We start from the raw sequence: 16,558 nt of genomic DNA on the forward strand, positions 1-16,558 counted from the left end.
TGTCCTGTTTTCTAGTTGTTTATGGCAGAAGAAAAAAATTCTCATAGCAGTTAATCCTTCATGGACAGAAACTGAAGTCTTGTCTTTTTTTATTACAGTTTGTCTTAACATTCTTTTATCTCATATCATAGCGGTACTTGAAGGTTTTGAATTACTTGCAGATGGCTATGTTGTACTCACAAACTGTGATCTTCAGCCTGAAATCTGCATTTTAACAAGTCTCTCAAAGGCATCTTGACCAAGCGGCATAATGGAGGGAGCACTGAGCTTGAACTTAAGTTCCAGTGCTGCCACTTATGAATGTAATGAGCATAGACGTGGACTCTGTGCATGCTGCACTCATAAGTATTTTCATATGTGTTCTCCATTCATTTCATTCTCAGAAGCACTCTGCACACTAAAACTAGATCAGAGATGTTAATAGTATTGTTTGTCCTTATTCCCTACTTGTTGTAAGCTTCCTCCTTGACTGCTGATCACTACTTTTTTCCCAGTTACTAACATATAGTAAGTGCTCAATAAGTATATATTGAATGAATTAATTAGGTAATATTATTTTCACTATACAGATGAGTAAGCTGCTGCCCAGAGAGGTAAAACAACTTGCCTAAGGTCATACAACTAATAACTGCCTGCTCTAGGAGTCTTTAAAACCCATTCCTCAGGACTTCCCTCGTGGTCCAGTGGCTAAGGCTCTGCATTTCCAGTGCAGGGGGTCCAGGTTCGATCCGTGGTCAGGGAACTAGTTCCCATGTGCTGCAACTAAGACCTGGCTCAGCCACAAATAAAAATAAATATTTAAAAAAAAAAAAAAACAGCAATAAAACCCATTCCTCTTCACCTTACCACCCTGCTGGATCCGCCTGATATAGGTCACAGTTTGGCAGGTGAATTGTGCCCTCTGTCTTCAAGAAAGAGGATTAGACTGTTGAAAGTAATTACTTGTGTTTCTTCTTTTCCAACAGTGAAAAACGTTCAAAAAGGCATTTATAGGTATTGTTTGAGTTATAAGCAAACTTCAGTTCCACTGTAGCCTCAGTGAGAAAAATGAGAGGGAGGTACAAAACAGTTGAACCAGTGATAGAATAGTGACTTGCCTAATATGCTTGACACGGTATTAAATTTTTTTCTTAATCATTCACTAGCATTCTTAGTTTGGGGCCAGCTCTCATATGAGAAGAGAGAAAGATAAATGACAAAAGTGATTATATTTTTCCTGTTTTAAATTGCCCATCCACCACCACTATTCAGTTCAGTTCAGTTCAGTTGCTCAATCGTGTCCAACTTTTTGCAACCCCATAGACTGCAGCACGCCAGGCTTCCCTGTCCATCACCAACTCCTGGAGCTTACTCAAACTCATGTCCATTGAGTCGGTGATGCCATCCAATCATCTCCTCTGTCGTCCCCTTCTCCTCCTGCCTTCAATCTTTCCCAGCATCAGGGTCTTTTCCAATGAATCAGTTCTTTGTATCAGATGGCCAAAGTATTGGAATTTCCATTTCGGCTTCAGTCCTTCCAATGAATATTCAGAACTGATTTCTTTTAGGATGGACTGGCTGGATCTCCCCGCTGTCCAAGGGACCCTCAAGAGTCTTCTCCAACACTACAGTTCAAAAGCATCAATTCTTCAGCGCTCAGCTTTATTTGTGATCCAACTCTCACATTCATACATGACTATAGGAAAAACCATGGCTTTGACTAGATGGACCTTTGTTGGCAAAGTAATGTCTCTGCTTTTTAATATGCTCTCTAGGTTGGTCATAGCTTTTCTTCCAAGGAGCAAGCACCTTTTAATTTCATGGCTGCAGTCATCATCTGCAGTGATTTTGGAGCCGAAGAAAAGAAAGTCTTACTGTTTCCATTGCTTCCCCATCTATTTGCCTTGAAGTGATGGGACCAGATGCCATGATCTTAGTTTTTTGAATGTTGAGTTTTAAGCCAACTTTTTCACTCCTCTTTCATTTTCATCAAAAGGCTCTTTAGTTCCTCTTCACTTTCTGCCATAATGGTGGTATCATCTGCATATCTGAGGTTATTGATATTTCTCCTGGAAATCTTGATTCCAGCTTGTGCTTCATCCAACCCAGCATTTCACATGATGTGCTCTGCATATAAGTTAAGTAAGCAGGGTATCAGTATACAGCTTTGACATACTCCTTTCCCAATTTGGAACAAGTCTGTTGTTCCATGTCTGGTTCTAACTGTTGCTTCTTGACCTGCATACAGATTTCTCAGGAGGCAGGTAAGGTGCTCTGGTATTCCTGTCTCTTGAATTTTCCACAGTTTGTTTTGATCCACACAGTCAAAGGTTTTGGTATAGTCAATAAAGCAGAAGTAGATGTTTTTCTGGAACTCTCTTGCTTTTTCTGTGATCCAGGGGATGTTGGCAATTTGATTTCAGGTTCCTCTGCCTTTTCTAAATCCAGCTTGAACATCTGGAAGTTCACAGTTCACATATTGTTGAAGCCTCACTTGGAGAATTTTCAGCATTACTTTGCTATCGTGTAACTTGAGTGTAATTGTGTGGTAGTTTGAACATTCTTTAGCATTGCATTTCTTTGGGATTGGAATGAAAACTGACCTTTTCCAGTCTTGTGGCCACTGCTGAGTTTTCCAAATTTGCTGGCATGTTTAGTGCAACACTTTAACAACATCATTAGAATTTGAAATAGCTCAACTGGAATTCCATCCTCTCCACTAGCTTTGTTCGTAGTGATGCTTTCTAAGGCCCACTTGACTTCACATTCCTGGATGTCTGGCTCTAGGTGAGTGATCACACCATCATGGTTAGCTGGGTCATGAAGAACTTTTTTGTACAGTTCTTCTGTGTATTCTTGCCACCTCATCTTAATGTTCTGCTTCTGTTAGGTCCATACCGTTTTGGTCCTTCATTGTGCCTATCTTTGCATGAAATGTTCCCTTGGTATCTCTCATTTTCTTGAAGAGATCTCTAGTCTTTCCCATTTTATTGTTTTCCTCTATTTCTTTGCGTTAATCACTTAGGAAGGCTTTCTTATCTCTCCTCGCTATTCTTTGGAACTCTGCATTCAGATGGGTATATCTTTCCTTTTCTCCTTTGCCTTTCACTTCTCTTCTTTTTTCAGCTATTTGTAAGGCCTCCTCAGACAACCATTTTGCCTTTTTGCATTTCTTTTTCTTGGAGATGTCCTGATCACCACCTCCAGTACAATGTCACGAACCTCCATCCGTAGTTCTTTAGGCACTCTGTCTGTCAGATCTAATCCCTTGAGTCTATCTGTCACTTCCACTGTATAACCACAAGGGATTTGATTAGGTAATACCTGAATGGTCTAGTGTGGTTTTCCCTACTTTCTTCAATTTAAGTCTGAATTTTGCAATAAGGAGTTCATGATCTGAGCCACCATCAGCTCCCAGTCTTGTTTCTCCTGACCATATAGAGTTTCTCCATCTTCCGCTGCAAATAATATAATCAGTCTGATTTCAGTATTGACCTTCTGGTGATGTCCTTGTGTAGAGTTCTCTTGTGTTGTGGGAAAGGGGCGTTTGCTATGACCAGTGCGTTCTCTTGGCAAAACTCTGTTAGCTTTTGCCCTGCTTCATTTTGTACTCCAAGGCCAAACTTACCTGTTACTCCAGGTATTTCTTGACTTACTACTTTTGCGTTCCAGTCCCCGATGATGAAAAGGACATCTTTTTTTGGTGTTAGCTCTAAAAGGCCTTGTAGGCCCTCATAGAACCATTCAACTTCAACTTCTTCGGCATTAGTTCTTGGGGCATAGGCTTGCATTACTGTGATATTGAATGTTTTGCCTTGGGAACGAACAGAGATCATTCTGTCATTTTTGAGATTGCACCCAAGTACTGCATTTCAGACTCTGTTGACTATGAGGGCTGCTCCATTTCTTCTAAGGGATTCTTGCCCACCGTAGTAGATATAATGGTCATCTGAATTAAATTCACCCATTCCACTCCATTTTAGTTCACTGATTCCTAAAATTCCGATGTTCACTCTTGCCATCTCCTGTTTGATCACTTCCAATTTACCTTGATTCGTGGACCTACCATTCCAGGTTCCTATGCAGTATTGCTCTTTACAGCATCGGACTTTACTTCCATCATCAGTCACATCCACAACTAGGTTTTGTTTTCTCTTTGGCTCCGTCTCTTCATTCTTTCTGGAGTTATTTCTCTACTCTTCTCCAGTAGCATATTTGGGCACCTATAAACCTGGGGAGTTCATCTTTCAGTGTCTTGTCTTTTTGCCTTTTCATACTGTTCATGAGGTTCTCAAGGCAAGAAAACTGAAGTGGTTTGCCATTCCCGTCTGCAGTGGACCACATTTTGTCAGAACTCTCCACTATGACCTGTCCGTCTTGGGTGGCCCTACACAGCATGGCTCACAGTTTCATTGAGTTAGACAAGGATGTGGTCCATGTGATCAGTTTGGTTAGTTTTCTGTGATTGTGGTCTTCATTCTGTCTGCCCTCTGATGGAGAAGTATAGGAGGTTTATGGAAGCTTCCTGCTGGGAGAGACTGGCTGCGGGGGAAACCACCATTACCTACCCCCGTACTCTTACATATAGAGGCCAGCACAGGGCTTACAAAAGTCCACTCTTAATAATGGCTCTCAACTCATTCATGTAATAAATATCGACTGTGCACATGCTATGTGCCAGGCTCCATTCTAGATCTTGATAGTACTGAAAAGAATAAGATAGGCAAGGTCTCTGCTAACATGAAGTTTATATTCTAGGGATGAGGGAGAACAGTAAACATACACACATAAAATATCAAATCATTGTAAGTGCTAAACAAGACTTAAAATAGTGAATAGGGAAAGATTCTATGGCTTTTTTAGAAGTGATCAGGGAAAGCCTCTGAAGATGAGCCGTGACAGGGATGAGGTTGCATTCCAAGAAAGCAAAAGATGGCACAGAAAGCAAAATAGGAAAAGGTGGGGGCAAGCGAAAACCAACTAGAAACCATCAGAAATTACCTTAATCAAGTTGATTATTATTAAAATTTTCATTATTAATAAAGAATATATGTTGTTAAGAGCATGTTCTTGAGTTGGAGTTAATGTTATAAATGTAATAAAGAAGTAAAGCATTCCGAGAATGTTTAGAAACTTAGAGGCCTTGTTCTTTAGTCTCTCTCACCAAAAACATGCTAAAAAGAGAAGAAAGATACAGATTAGCTAAATTGAATGACAGGCTTGGTGTTTCAGGAGTTGAAATAGCCAGGAAAATAAATGGGAAGTGAAAAGGGAGAACTACTAGAGTTGGGTACTATGTTACAAACTTTACACACTTTCTCTCTCTAATCTTTAATTTCTCAAAACAAAGTAGGTGGTAGTAAGCACATTTTACAGAGGTGAAATTGAATCTTCATATAGTCAAATTGAATTTTCAGTCGTCAGTCTAGAAGATGGAGTCAACCCTAAACTGCTGCATCACCGAAATAGACCTTTTGTTTCTGAATTTGCCTCTCACACCATATATTCCCTGGTGGCTCAGATGGTAAAGTGTCTGCCTACAATGCGGGAGACCCAGGTTCAATCCCTGGGTTGGGAAGATCCCCTGGAGAAGGAAATGGCAACCCACTCCAGTATTCTTGCCTGGAGAATCCCATGGATGGAGGAGCCTGGTGGGCTACAGTCCACAGGGTCGAAAGAGTCGGACACAACTGAGCGACTTCACTTCACTTCACTTCATACCCCGCTCTGCTATGATGAGAAATTTTGAGTCAAAGGCAAATTTCAGTTCAACCCCATTATCATTCTTCCGACTCTCAGTTAAGCAACTCTTTCCTATGGAGGTAGTTAACTTTTCAGAGCAGCTTCCTGCGGTAGGCCTTGGTGATCAGGAGGGCTGCTGCTGATGCCTGTTCATCCTGTGGCAGCCAGTTGGAAAAGAGAAGGGGCCTGTGGTGGTTTCAGCGCTAGATAGCAAGTTGCTGGAGAGGACAAAGTGCCTGTCGGGTTTAAAAATTCTGTCCAAAATTGCCTAAATCATGGATTATAAACACCAAGAGCTAGGACGAAATATGAAAATTCACGACGTCTGCCCATTCTTGAATTTCACGAGAGTTTCATTATTTGAATCTCACACAACAGCTTCAGCTGCAAATAAAGAAGACCAATAATAATACATAATCCTCAGCACTATTCATTCTTTCTTTGATAAAATGGTCCATGATCCTTATGATTCCACACTTTTCAATCTACCCTGAAATCATTTATCCTTTTCAAAGCCCCCAACAATAAATCAGCCATAATGGAAGCTCTTCTTCTTGCTTTTATTGCATGGATATATGCCCCAGCCTTCATGTCTGAAGTGTTTACCTGGCTTTTTCATAGCTGACTCAGTAGATTGGAACCTTTTAATGCAACCTGCATGGCATGTGGTCACCAAATCTATGTGAAGTCTTGATAATTTTTGTATGATTGATAGCATATCGCTCTTCACCGGTGAGGGGAAGCAAATCTATTTCCTGCTTGCTTCCTTTTTTAGATGTTAAGTTACTTAATCCATTTACTTTCACGATTGGGACTTCAAAAGGCAGAAATATGAAGGAAAAGAGAAAAGCAAACAGGTTCAACAAGTCTGTGCCTGACTTTTAGGCCTAAAAATTTTCTGCTACATTATATACTACTTCCCAGGGTTATATTAATAAAACCAAACTTCCTTTTCTGCAAAGTAACCCAGTTAGTGGGGAGAGAAAAACAATCAATCAAATGCCATAACTATAGGAGGAAATAGAAGCTCCTTTCTTAAAAGCCTATAGCTCCATAGCTTCCCAAAACTATAATCCATGCCCATCTTTTAGACCTTCATTCAACCCCTCATGATTCTGTATCAGCTACCATTGTCCTATTTGAAACGTGTACTTCTGTCTATATTTCAGAACTTGCCCCCAAACTTACCTCTATTTACTGTGTCATTTCACTTAAAACAATGTATGTGAAAGAATTTTTACACTGTAGTGTTACACTGATTCTAGTGTTATTACTAAATAGAACTCAAGACCTAAAAAAAAAAGCTTTCTCAGAGTAGCTTTGTCTACCCATTCTTTGGAGAAGGGCATAGCAACCCACTCCAGTATTCTTGCCTGGAGAATTCCATGGACAGATGACCCTGGTGGGCTATGGTCCGAGGGGTTGCAAAGAGTCGGACACGACTAAGTACTACTGCTACCCATTCTTTAGTTAAATCAACTGATGTCTCACCTCTCATCTGTGAAAAGCACACATGTGTCTCAGAATTTTAGAGATGAGTAAAATGAATAAGAAAGTAACTAATGCCTTAGGAGTTTATAATCTGCTACTTCCAGCCCTACTCTCCCAATCTACTTTTATTCTAAATCTACTATATTTACCATTTTTTTTGAGGCCCATCATGTTTTTAATTGTTTGTCTTGCTGTTTTTGTTACTAATCATAAACTCCCCAGAATTGTGTCCATACATTACTATTAGCCAAAAAAAAAATCTGGGCAGTGTCTTGCTCTAAGTCAAAACCATGACCTTTGGATAAGCTATCTCTGAGCTTCACTTTTCTCATTAGAAAAATGCAAATAACAGTACCTACTATATACAGAAGTGGTTGTTAGAGTATATGAAATGTTATTTAGTGTCACTTGCCAAAAAATATATATATACAGAGGTGGTTGTTAGAGGTATATGAAATGTTATTTAGTGTACATAATGGCACCCCACTCCAGTACTTTTGCCTAGAAAAGCCCATGGGCGGAGGAGCCTGGTAGGCTGCAGTCCATGGGGTCGCTGGAGTTGGACACGACTGAGTGACTTCACTTTCACTTTTCACTTTCATGCATTGGAGAAGGAAATGGCAACCCACTCCAGTGTTCTTGCCTGGAGAATCCCAGGGATGGGGGAGCCTGGTGGGCTGCCGTCTGTGGGGTCGCACAGAGTCGGACACGACTGAAGCAACTTAGCAGCAGTAGCAGCAGCAGTTCAGTTCAGTTCAGTCACTCAGTCATGTCCGACTCCTTGCAACCCCATGAATCGCAGCACACCAGGCCTCCCTGTCCATCACCAACCCCCGGAGTTCACTCAGACTCACGTCCATCGAGTCAGTGATGCCATCCAGCCATCTCATCCTCTGTCGTCCCCTTCTCCTCCTGCCCCCAATCCCTCCCAGCATCAGGGTCTTTTCCAGTGAGTCAACTCTTTGCATGAGGTGGCCAAAGTACTGGAGTTTCAGCTTTAGCATCAGTCCTTCCAATGAACACCCAGGACTGATCCCTTTAGGATGGACTGGTTGGACCTCCTGGCAGTCCAAGGGACTCTCAAGAGCCTTCTCCAGCACCACAGTTCAAAAGCATCAATTCTTCGGCGCTCAGCTTTCTTCGCAGTCCAACGCTCACATCCATACGTGACCACTGGAAAAACTATAGCCTTGACTAGAAGGACCTTTGTTGGCAAAGTAATGTCTCTGCTTTTCAATATGCTGTCTAGGTTGGTCATAACTTTCCTTCCAAGGAGCAAGCGCCTTTTAATTTCATGGCTGCAATCACTATCTGCAGTGATTTTGGAGCCCCCAAAAATAAATTCTGACACTGTTTCCACTGTTTCCCCATCTATTTCCCATGAAGTGATGGGACCAGATGCCATGATCTTCGTTTTCTGAATGTTGAGCTCTAAGCCAACTTTTTCACTCTCCTCTTTCACTTTCATCAAGAGCCTTTTTGGTTCCTCTTCACTTTCTGCCATAAGGGTGGTGTCATCTGCATATCTGAGGTTATTGATATTTCTCCCAGCAATCTTGATTCCGGTTTGTGCTTCCTCCAGCCCAGCGATTCTCATGATGTACTCTGAATAGAAGTTAAATAGTGACACTTACTTGCCAAAAAAATATAAACCTTCACTAACACCTCTGTTGCCTTTCAAATTATGTGTAAATGTGTGACTCACTGCTGGATGCCCTCAAGGAAGATCCCAAACTATTTTGTCAGCCTACTCTCTTATGATTCTTCCATACATTCATTTACTCAAACCATAAGTCCTACTCCCTAAATATACCATGAGGGAAATTAGTAAGAACTACCATATTTTTCTCCTTCCAGTTGTTTTGAGATATAGTTGACACTGTACACATTTAAGGTGTATAACATAATGATTTGACTTACATACATCCCAAAATGATTACCATGATAAGTTTGATATTTATCATCTATCATTTATCACATTTATCATCACATATAGTTAAAAATATAAGAATATTCATCCTTGTGATGGGTATTCACAGGATATACTCTAACTTTTATATATATTATACAGCAGTGTTATTTATACTGCTTGACCACCTTCATCCAGTTCACCCTCAGCCACCTCTGAGAACCACAGATCTGATTTCTTCTTCTGTGAGTTTGTTTTTGTTTGTAAAGAGTGTCTGGTGCCCAACATAGTCATTCAATATTTCTAAACATTACATGGTGGTAAAATGCTGAGGAGTCTAGTTACCATCTGTCAGTCTACCCAGATATTATTGGCTGTGTTCCCCACACTGTACAGTTTATACCCGAGCCTCATTTTGTTACTGAAAGTTTGTGCCCCTTACTCTCCCTCGCCTGTTTCTCTCGTTCCTCGCGCGCCCTCTCCTCTGGCAGCCACCTGCTGGCTCTCTGTATCTCTTTCGTCATGTTTGTTCATTTGGTTTCTTTCGCTTTAGGTTTCACATATAAGTGAACTCATGGTATTTAGCTTTCTCTGTCTGACTTACTTCACTTAGCATAATACCCTCTAGGTACTCGTGTTGTTAATTAAACATAGTAAGCTCTCAATAAATACCAGTTATTTTTACTGTGAGAATTTCTAGTTATTTTTCTCCTCATTCAGCTCTGCAACTTATTTTACAAATGATGAGAAAGCTTAATTGGCTCCTTCACAATAACACACAGCAAGTAGCTGGAAAAGATGGAACTTGAAAGTAGGTTGAAATTCTGTCTTGAAAATCCATACCTTCTCACCATATTATGTATACTGTGCTAATCTCTCCATCTGAAAAATGTCCTTCCTTATGTTTAACTTAAATAACTTTCCCCAGCCCATCTCAGGTGCTACCTCCACCAAACCCTCCTTGATCCTCATCCAAATGCAGTATCTCTCAAAATTTTCACAGCAGTGTGATCCTCATTCCTACACAGCACTGTGCTCCAGTGGCTTATGTCTAAATCATGGTCTCTTTGACACAAGGGCGAGGGTTTCCCTGAAGCAAAGTACTTTGTGCCAAGTTTACAGTTTCCCCTGAAGCAGAGCACTTTGCACCATGTAGATATTTAATAAAGACACTTAAAGTGAACAGAAGGTCATTAAGGTCACATATGGAAAATTCTGTCCAATGCAATCCAGGAATCATTTACTTACTAATGTGTCTCTCTGTGAAGTCCTGTAGTTGACATTGGGTTTAAAGAGATAAGCAAAGCAAAAATCCTCAAAGAATTTACAGTTTCATAAAAGTGCTTTGAAACCAGAAATTGTTTTTGTTTTTTTTTTAATTTAGGCATTAGAGTGAGATGAAACAAACACGTTAGTCATCAAGTGAATTCTCATTGGTTGTTCACACAGATACAGTCGTCTCCTCCAGCTGCTGCACCAGTTTAGACTACATCGTCACCTACCTCTTCAAGCACATAGCAAAAGAGGGCAAGAAATCACTTCGATGTCGAGAGGCTACCCAGGCTGGTCAGAGACTATTACATTTTATGCAGCAAAATCCAGAGGTCCTGCAGCAGGTAAATAGTGGTTGTTCACCGAGCTTAAGAGATAAGAGTTTTCCCAAAGCCAATCTGGTCTCTGAATACCTTAGAGCAACTGGTCTTGCCAAGACCCTTTCCTGGTTCTCCTCTGTAAGCATTTTCCCTGTAAGTATAGTAAGGATAGTTGGCCTCAGGATTACCTGCCCTCAGCAAATCTCTAACTCATGCATCTCACGCAGTGAAGCTAGTATTCAGAAAGAGGATAGCACTTTCAGAGACGAGAGAAATACTGAATAAAAGTCAAAGCTGGAACTAGAAACAGTCAACCTCCTATTTGTTTCCTGGAGCCTCTACTAACGTCATCTTAGGTTCGCCTTGTAAATAAAATACTCTAGTGTGCTGAGAAACTGCCATTTGCTGGGCTCCTTGGCTGTGCCAGGTGACCTGCTGGGTCATTTTCCCCATTTGTAGATGAGAAATCAAGGTTCAGAGGGGTCATATTCCCAAAACCATAATAAGTGATAAAGCCACAATTTGTTAATTTTCAAATGTTTTCTGACTAGCTAATATGAATTAGGTCTAAGTTTAATGTTCTTTAAAAAGTCACTTCTACAAATCACAGTAACAGCATGCATAAAGATAAACATAATATATATACCAGAAACATTTCAAAGAGAGTAATATCATTTTGCTATGGAGATAGCATCACTATGATATATTCCCATTCTACTAAATTTGGGAAATGATATCTTTATACTGCTTCCAGTTGTCGTCTTATTTTGCCAAACTATCTCCATAATAGTCTGTGGTTTGCAAATGTAAATACTTTAACATGGTCATTAGCCAGCAAATAAGTCGCCTACAATCAGCAGAAAATGTCAGTCTGAGTAAGTAAATGATGAAAATGAATAAGAAAGCCAAAGAAGAGGTTTTCTTCCTAGCTGTCATTTTTTGCTAATACTTAAATGAAGTTATGTAAACTTTATCTGTGGTAATGTTTCAGTTAACCAGTTAATTTCCTGGCAAGAAGGTGTGGATGAAGATTTTACATAAATAAGCAAAGGGCTGCAACTATTTGGTATGATCCTGAAATTGTTACAAAACATGTTGGTGATTAAACAGGAGGAAGGTAACTCCTTTATTGAGGCCCTCCTATGTACAAGGTGCAAGAGCTGTTAAGATCCAAAAGACATTAATTTCTCTTCTTAAGTTTTTCCTGCCAGTGGGAAGGAGAGAGCAGTAACTAACTATGTGCTATTGGGTTAGTATAGTGAGGACAGTAGGAGAGTGCCTTCAGGGGCGTCTCCTCATTTAGGCCTCCACAGCAGCCATGAAATGTGGGTATGATCATCCCCAGTTCACAGCTGCATGAATTGAAGCACGGAGAGATCAACTGGAAAGTGGAATGTGAACCAAGGTCTGTTTGGCTCAAAAACCGAAGTCCTTACAACTTACTTACACCATTTATTCTCAGGGAACTAGTTGGTAGGGATAAGATCTCAGATTCAGCCAGTATGCTTCTTCAAAATATACATTCTGTCAAGATTTGGATACACCTCTCCTCACCCATCCATCTGCAGTAGCCATTGGTTTTGCTGGGAGTGTGGCATAGCGCTCAGGTGTTTTATGAGAAGGCTGAGAACCACAGAATTAAAGCATGTAGCCAGCTAGTGGAGAAAATAAATACCCATGGATTGGCCAGGAATCAAGCCCACCCCCAGCCCCACCATGGCAAGTGACAAGTCTACCACCTGCCAGTATTCAACCATGATCGTAATATTGTCCCATAAACTTTGGCAGGAACTTTTAAGTGAGTAGAAAATTTTAGCAAAAATCAATAGGCCATGGTCCTGGACAAATGCCATCAGACTCTGCAGAACAAGTAATATTGTTGTGCAAAGGACAATCATGTTTGTCTTTACTCAGAATTATCCTGTGTTTGTTGGTCTAAGTAATTTCTATGTGTTAATAATACTTGGTAATCCTTTACTTTACAGCATTTGACTAAGTAGTGATATATCTTTATTAACAGTGGAATGCATTCTATTTATTTGGAATGTAGGCTCTCAGATAGCATTTTAAATATTAATGACTGGTTTCTGGTAGTCAGCATAAATATGATTTGCATTAGCACTAGGTCAGATCATCTTGAGTGCCTCTGATGTCAACTGTTGGGTATAGTAGTATCTGACATCATCTCCTTAGGTCACTGACAACTTTGACCTCTATTCTTATGCACAGTTTCTGTCGTCTCCAAAGCTCTTTTGAATTGATTTGAAATTTTGACTCTTCCCTTTATGAGGCAGTAAAATTGATAATTATTCAGATGGGAACTGAGCACTGAGTGAAAAATCAATTCCACCCGCTCTCTGCTGCGTATAAAATTACTTCTGAGTCGGCTGGACTGAACGGATGGCCAGAGTAAAAGCAGCAGGCAGAAGTAGTGGGAAGAATTAGCTGGACAGAGCTAATAGCCTGAAGGGATAGACTTGGAAAAGAGGGAGTGGGCCAGTTGGGGGTTATTATGAGCAAGGATGGGTCCCATTGATCATCTGTTTACATCAGCTTTCCAAGACCTTATAAATCAACCCTGAAGAGCAGCAGAATCCAAGATTCAGCCTCTTACCAGAGGGAATTTATATTAGATTATTCTCATTTTCACACTCAGATGAAAAGTGAGCCATTGATTATTCATTGGTTGCCCATTAAATGCTGTTTTTATAGATGATTTGCCTATCAGAGAAGGTAATGAACAAGGTTGCTGCTTCATAACTCAAGGTTTCGGTTTTCAAGGCATCTGTGTCGGTTAAGTAATGCCTAACCCTATTAAAAGGAATGGGTTACAAATTGCTTAACAGTGCTGAAAAACTAGACCCTAATGACTAATTGTGCTTAGAGTTTAGAGAGAGTTTGTCAGCTCTTTAAACTAAACTGATGCAATGATACTGCAATTATTTACTAGTTTGAACTGTTTCCCCTCCCCCCCAACCTGGACCTATATTGCTGGAAGCATAATTGCATGAAGAGTGTCAGTTCTAAATTGCAAAAGTTATCTCCTCAAGCTTCCACAGCAAATGAAGCATGAACCTACATAAAGGATTTTCTGACATTCTTATAGGCCTTTCCATTTGTATGCAGCTGCTTGGGAAAGACATTTTAAGTGCCTCTCACCTGAAAATGTGCTTATTATGACCTGCTACATGGCTTTAGATCTTCAGTGTTTTTAAAAAAACATTCTCCAAATAAGCCATCTTCCATATTTTGCAAACAAATCTAAATTTTCAAGCATTAAATTTAGTCCATTATTAGAATAAAGATCTATTATAATTAAGTGAATCTATTTCAAGTAAGAATTATTGTCTAACCAGCATTGCTTTAACTTAACAACTGAGAAAAACCTAGTTTATGTATATTAGCAAAAAAAGTTCCCCATGCTTTTATGTCATTAGAAAGATAAACTAAAATTTGAAGAACAGGTCAGTAGTAACAGGGATTACACATGGATCTATTACAATAATCTGGAATGTAAGATTTCTTTGTGAAGTATTTTCAGTTTTATCCCTGGTCATGTTAAGTATTTGCATATATAACTCAAGAGGTCAGCGTTCATTTAGTTATATCACAAAGTGAAAGAAAGATCTATCCAAATTAGGTAAATGAAAGAGCATGTTTTATACAAATTAGAGAGGCATTTCAAAGATGTGACTCATTCTCTTTCAGATTATAAGAATAGGACACTAATGTTGAATGCTTCTCTAAATCAGAACTTCTTTTAAAACTAAATATTCTAGAAAGAGTAGCAACTTACGTAGAAATAGAACAAGAATTATATAATGGTTAGTATATATATATATATATATATATATATATATATAAAATGGTATATATATATACCATTATACCATTATTCGATTATACCATTAACTTATTAACAGTGTATTTTTAGCAATTATGTTCTCTAAAATTTAAATATGCTGAATTGAGTAATTAGAACATTTAGGTTTGAATTTATCTTAACCTCTTATGTTTAACTATCTGACTCAAGTGAGCTGTACTAAAAACCAGAAAAAGTTCTAATTATAATCCTTTCTTTCTCACCCTCCCTCCCCCTTTGTGCTAACCTAGCATTTAACTACAAATTGTGAAGAGCTGTCAGGAGTTATAAGAATCATACTTCAGATTCTTCAGTAGGGACGTAAGCTGGAGAGAACAGTCACCCTTTTCCTCAATCAGTCAGTCAATCAATGAAAATTGCTTTTGTATAGTGCTCTTCATGACATACATCCCAAAGTGAATTATAGCAGAAGGGAAATCATCTGCTCTTTTTTCATTTCTGTGTTTAGATTGAAACGATATTGCTCAACATTTTGACATACTATACAAGACATCTTTCATACTTAAGATTCCATTCCATAATACTAAGTAGGAGAAAGTGCAGTCACATATTTAACTGATGTTGAGATTTTGGCCTATAGAACCTCAGCAAGACTCTTACAGTGGGAAATACTTTAGCAGATGAAATATATTCATGTCTCTTATGCTCTTAAAAAATTAACCAAATTTTCTAATGTTATTATAGACATTCCTAGTGAATCCTAATTAGAAAGTATGTTCATGGCCCACTAGCTCAGTCTGGTTAATTTTCAGCTATTAGCAAAAATATAACAGCAGATTGATGTCAAAAAAAATATGCAGAAAGAATATTTACAACTGGATCAGAGGATAACATGGATTTAAAGAGAAGCCAGGGATAGGTTATTAGGCATGACAAGTAAAAAAAATCAGAATAATAAAATTGTTTTTTGCACATGCTGCTGCAATCATGGTCTTCTTCACAGCAATATATGTATGTACTTTGTATTTATTTCAAGGAAAGTAAATACTGGCAAATATTTCAGACAATCTTAAGCTTTTTACATATAAGCAGTTAGTCTGATTCCATCACCACAGTATCTGTGAAGCTGTCATATTATGAGCCCCATTTTATAGATAACTAAGGCATAAAAAGATTAAGTAATTTCCTAAGTTACTAGTAGTCAATAAATGGAAAAACTAAAATTTTACCTTGATATGTTTCATTCACAGTTCACATACAGCTTAACCACAAAGCTGTGGTTTGTTGGTGGCGTCTAACTTGAAGTAATATGTGTGTTTTAAGCATTTACAGTGAGGCAAGTTGAGCTTCCAATAAGTCCCAGGGGTCATGCTTAAGGTAGAATGATTCAGAGCAGTCATCTTATACCCCAACTTTGCACTGCAGCTGAAATGAAACAGATGGGCAGTGACCCAAAGAGACAGTGGGCAAGACAGAGGGAAGTTGCTTTGCCGGCTGGTGTAGAGAAGTCCTGTGGCTTCACCTTCACTGAGGTAGAGCTGGCACAGCTTCATCTTTTGCTCCATGCCCACACCCACTCATTAATTCTGTAGCCAGACACAGAAGGCGAACAAGTTAGTAAGATGTGTATCCTTGCGAAGGCCAGAGTCTGACAGCGTAACTGTCTCAGGATGTCCCTTTGTTCCTTTCCTTTACTGCCTCCGGGGCAGCTCTTGAGGTTTACTCTAACCCGATTTCTCTAGGGTAGAATCAGTGTGGCAGCTGTAAGATGAAATTGGGGAAGCAACAAGCGCTTTGCATCGCCTGCACATCTCTGGGCTCTGTCCTGACTCTCACCACTGATTCATCAGTATTGAATGCCATTTTTCACGTCTTTCTGATTATAAGCAGCCTCTCTTCTCTAAAGGAGGCTTCTACCACTGAGTACCAGTAGGTCTGCTGAAAGTCTCTCACACTGGCACGTCTGAAACGACTCTTTTGAGCATCCCTCTCCTACTTTTCACTGTGTTAAGATAAGGTACG

General features: G+C 39.5%; 1 protein-coding gene across 5 annotated transcripts in view; it reads left to right on the top strand.

Moving 5' to 3' along the window:
- RANBP17 (RAN binding protein 17) overlaps positions 1-16,558 on the top strand; it is a 363,628-nt gene that overhangs the window by 321,291 nt on the left and 25,779 nt on the right. For all 5 annotated transcript variants that reach the window (XM_055555070.1, XM_055555073.1, XM_055555071.1 and 2 more), the window contains one exon: positions 10,571-10,737. In XM_055555070.1, coding sequence (XP_055411045.1) covers positions 10,571-10,737 — 167 coding nt within the window. The remainder of the gene's footprint in view (positions 1-10,570; positions 10,738-16,558) is intronic.

This window comes from Bubalus kerabau, chromosome 18, assembly GCF_029407905.1.
Source record: "Bubalus kerabau isolate K-KA32 ecotype Philippines breed swamp buffalo chromosome 18, PCC_UOA_SB_1v2, whole genome shotgun sequence".
NCBI lineage: Eukaryota > Metazoa > Chordata > Mammalia > Artiodactyla > Bovidae > Bubalus > Bubalus kerabau.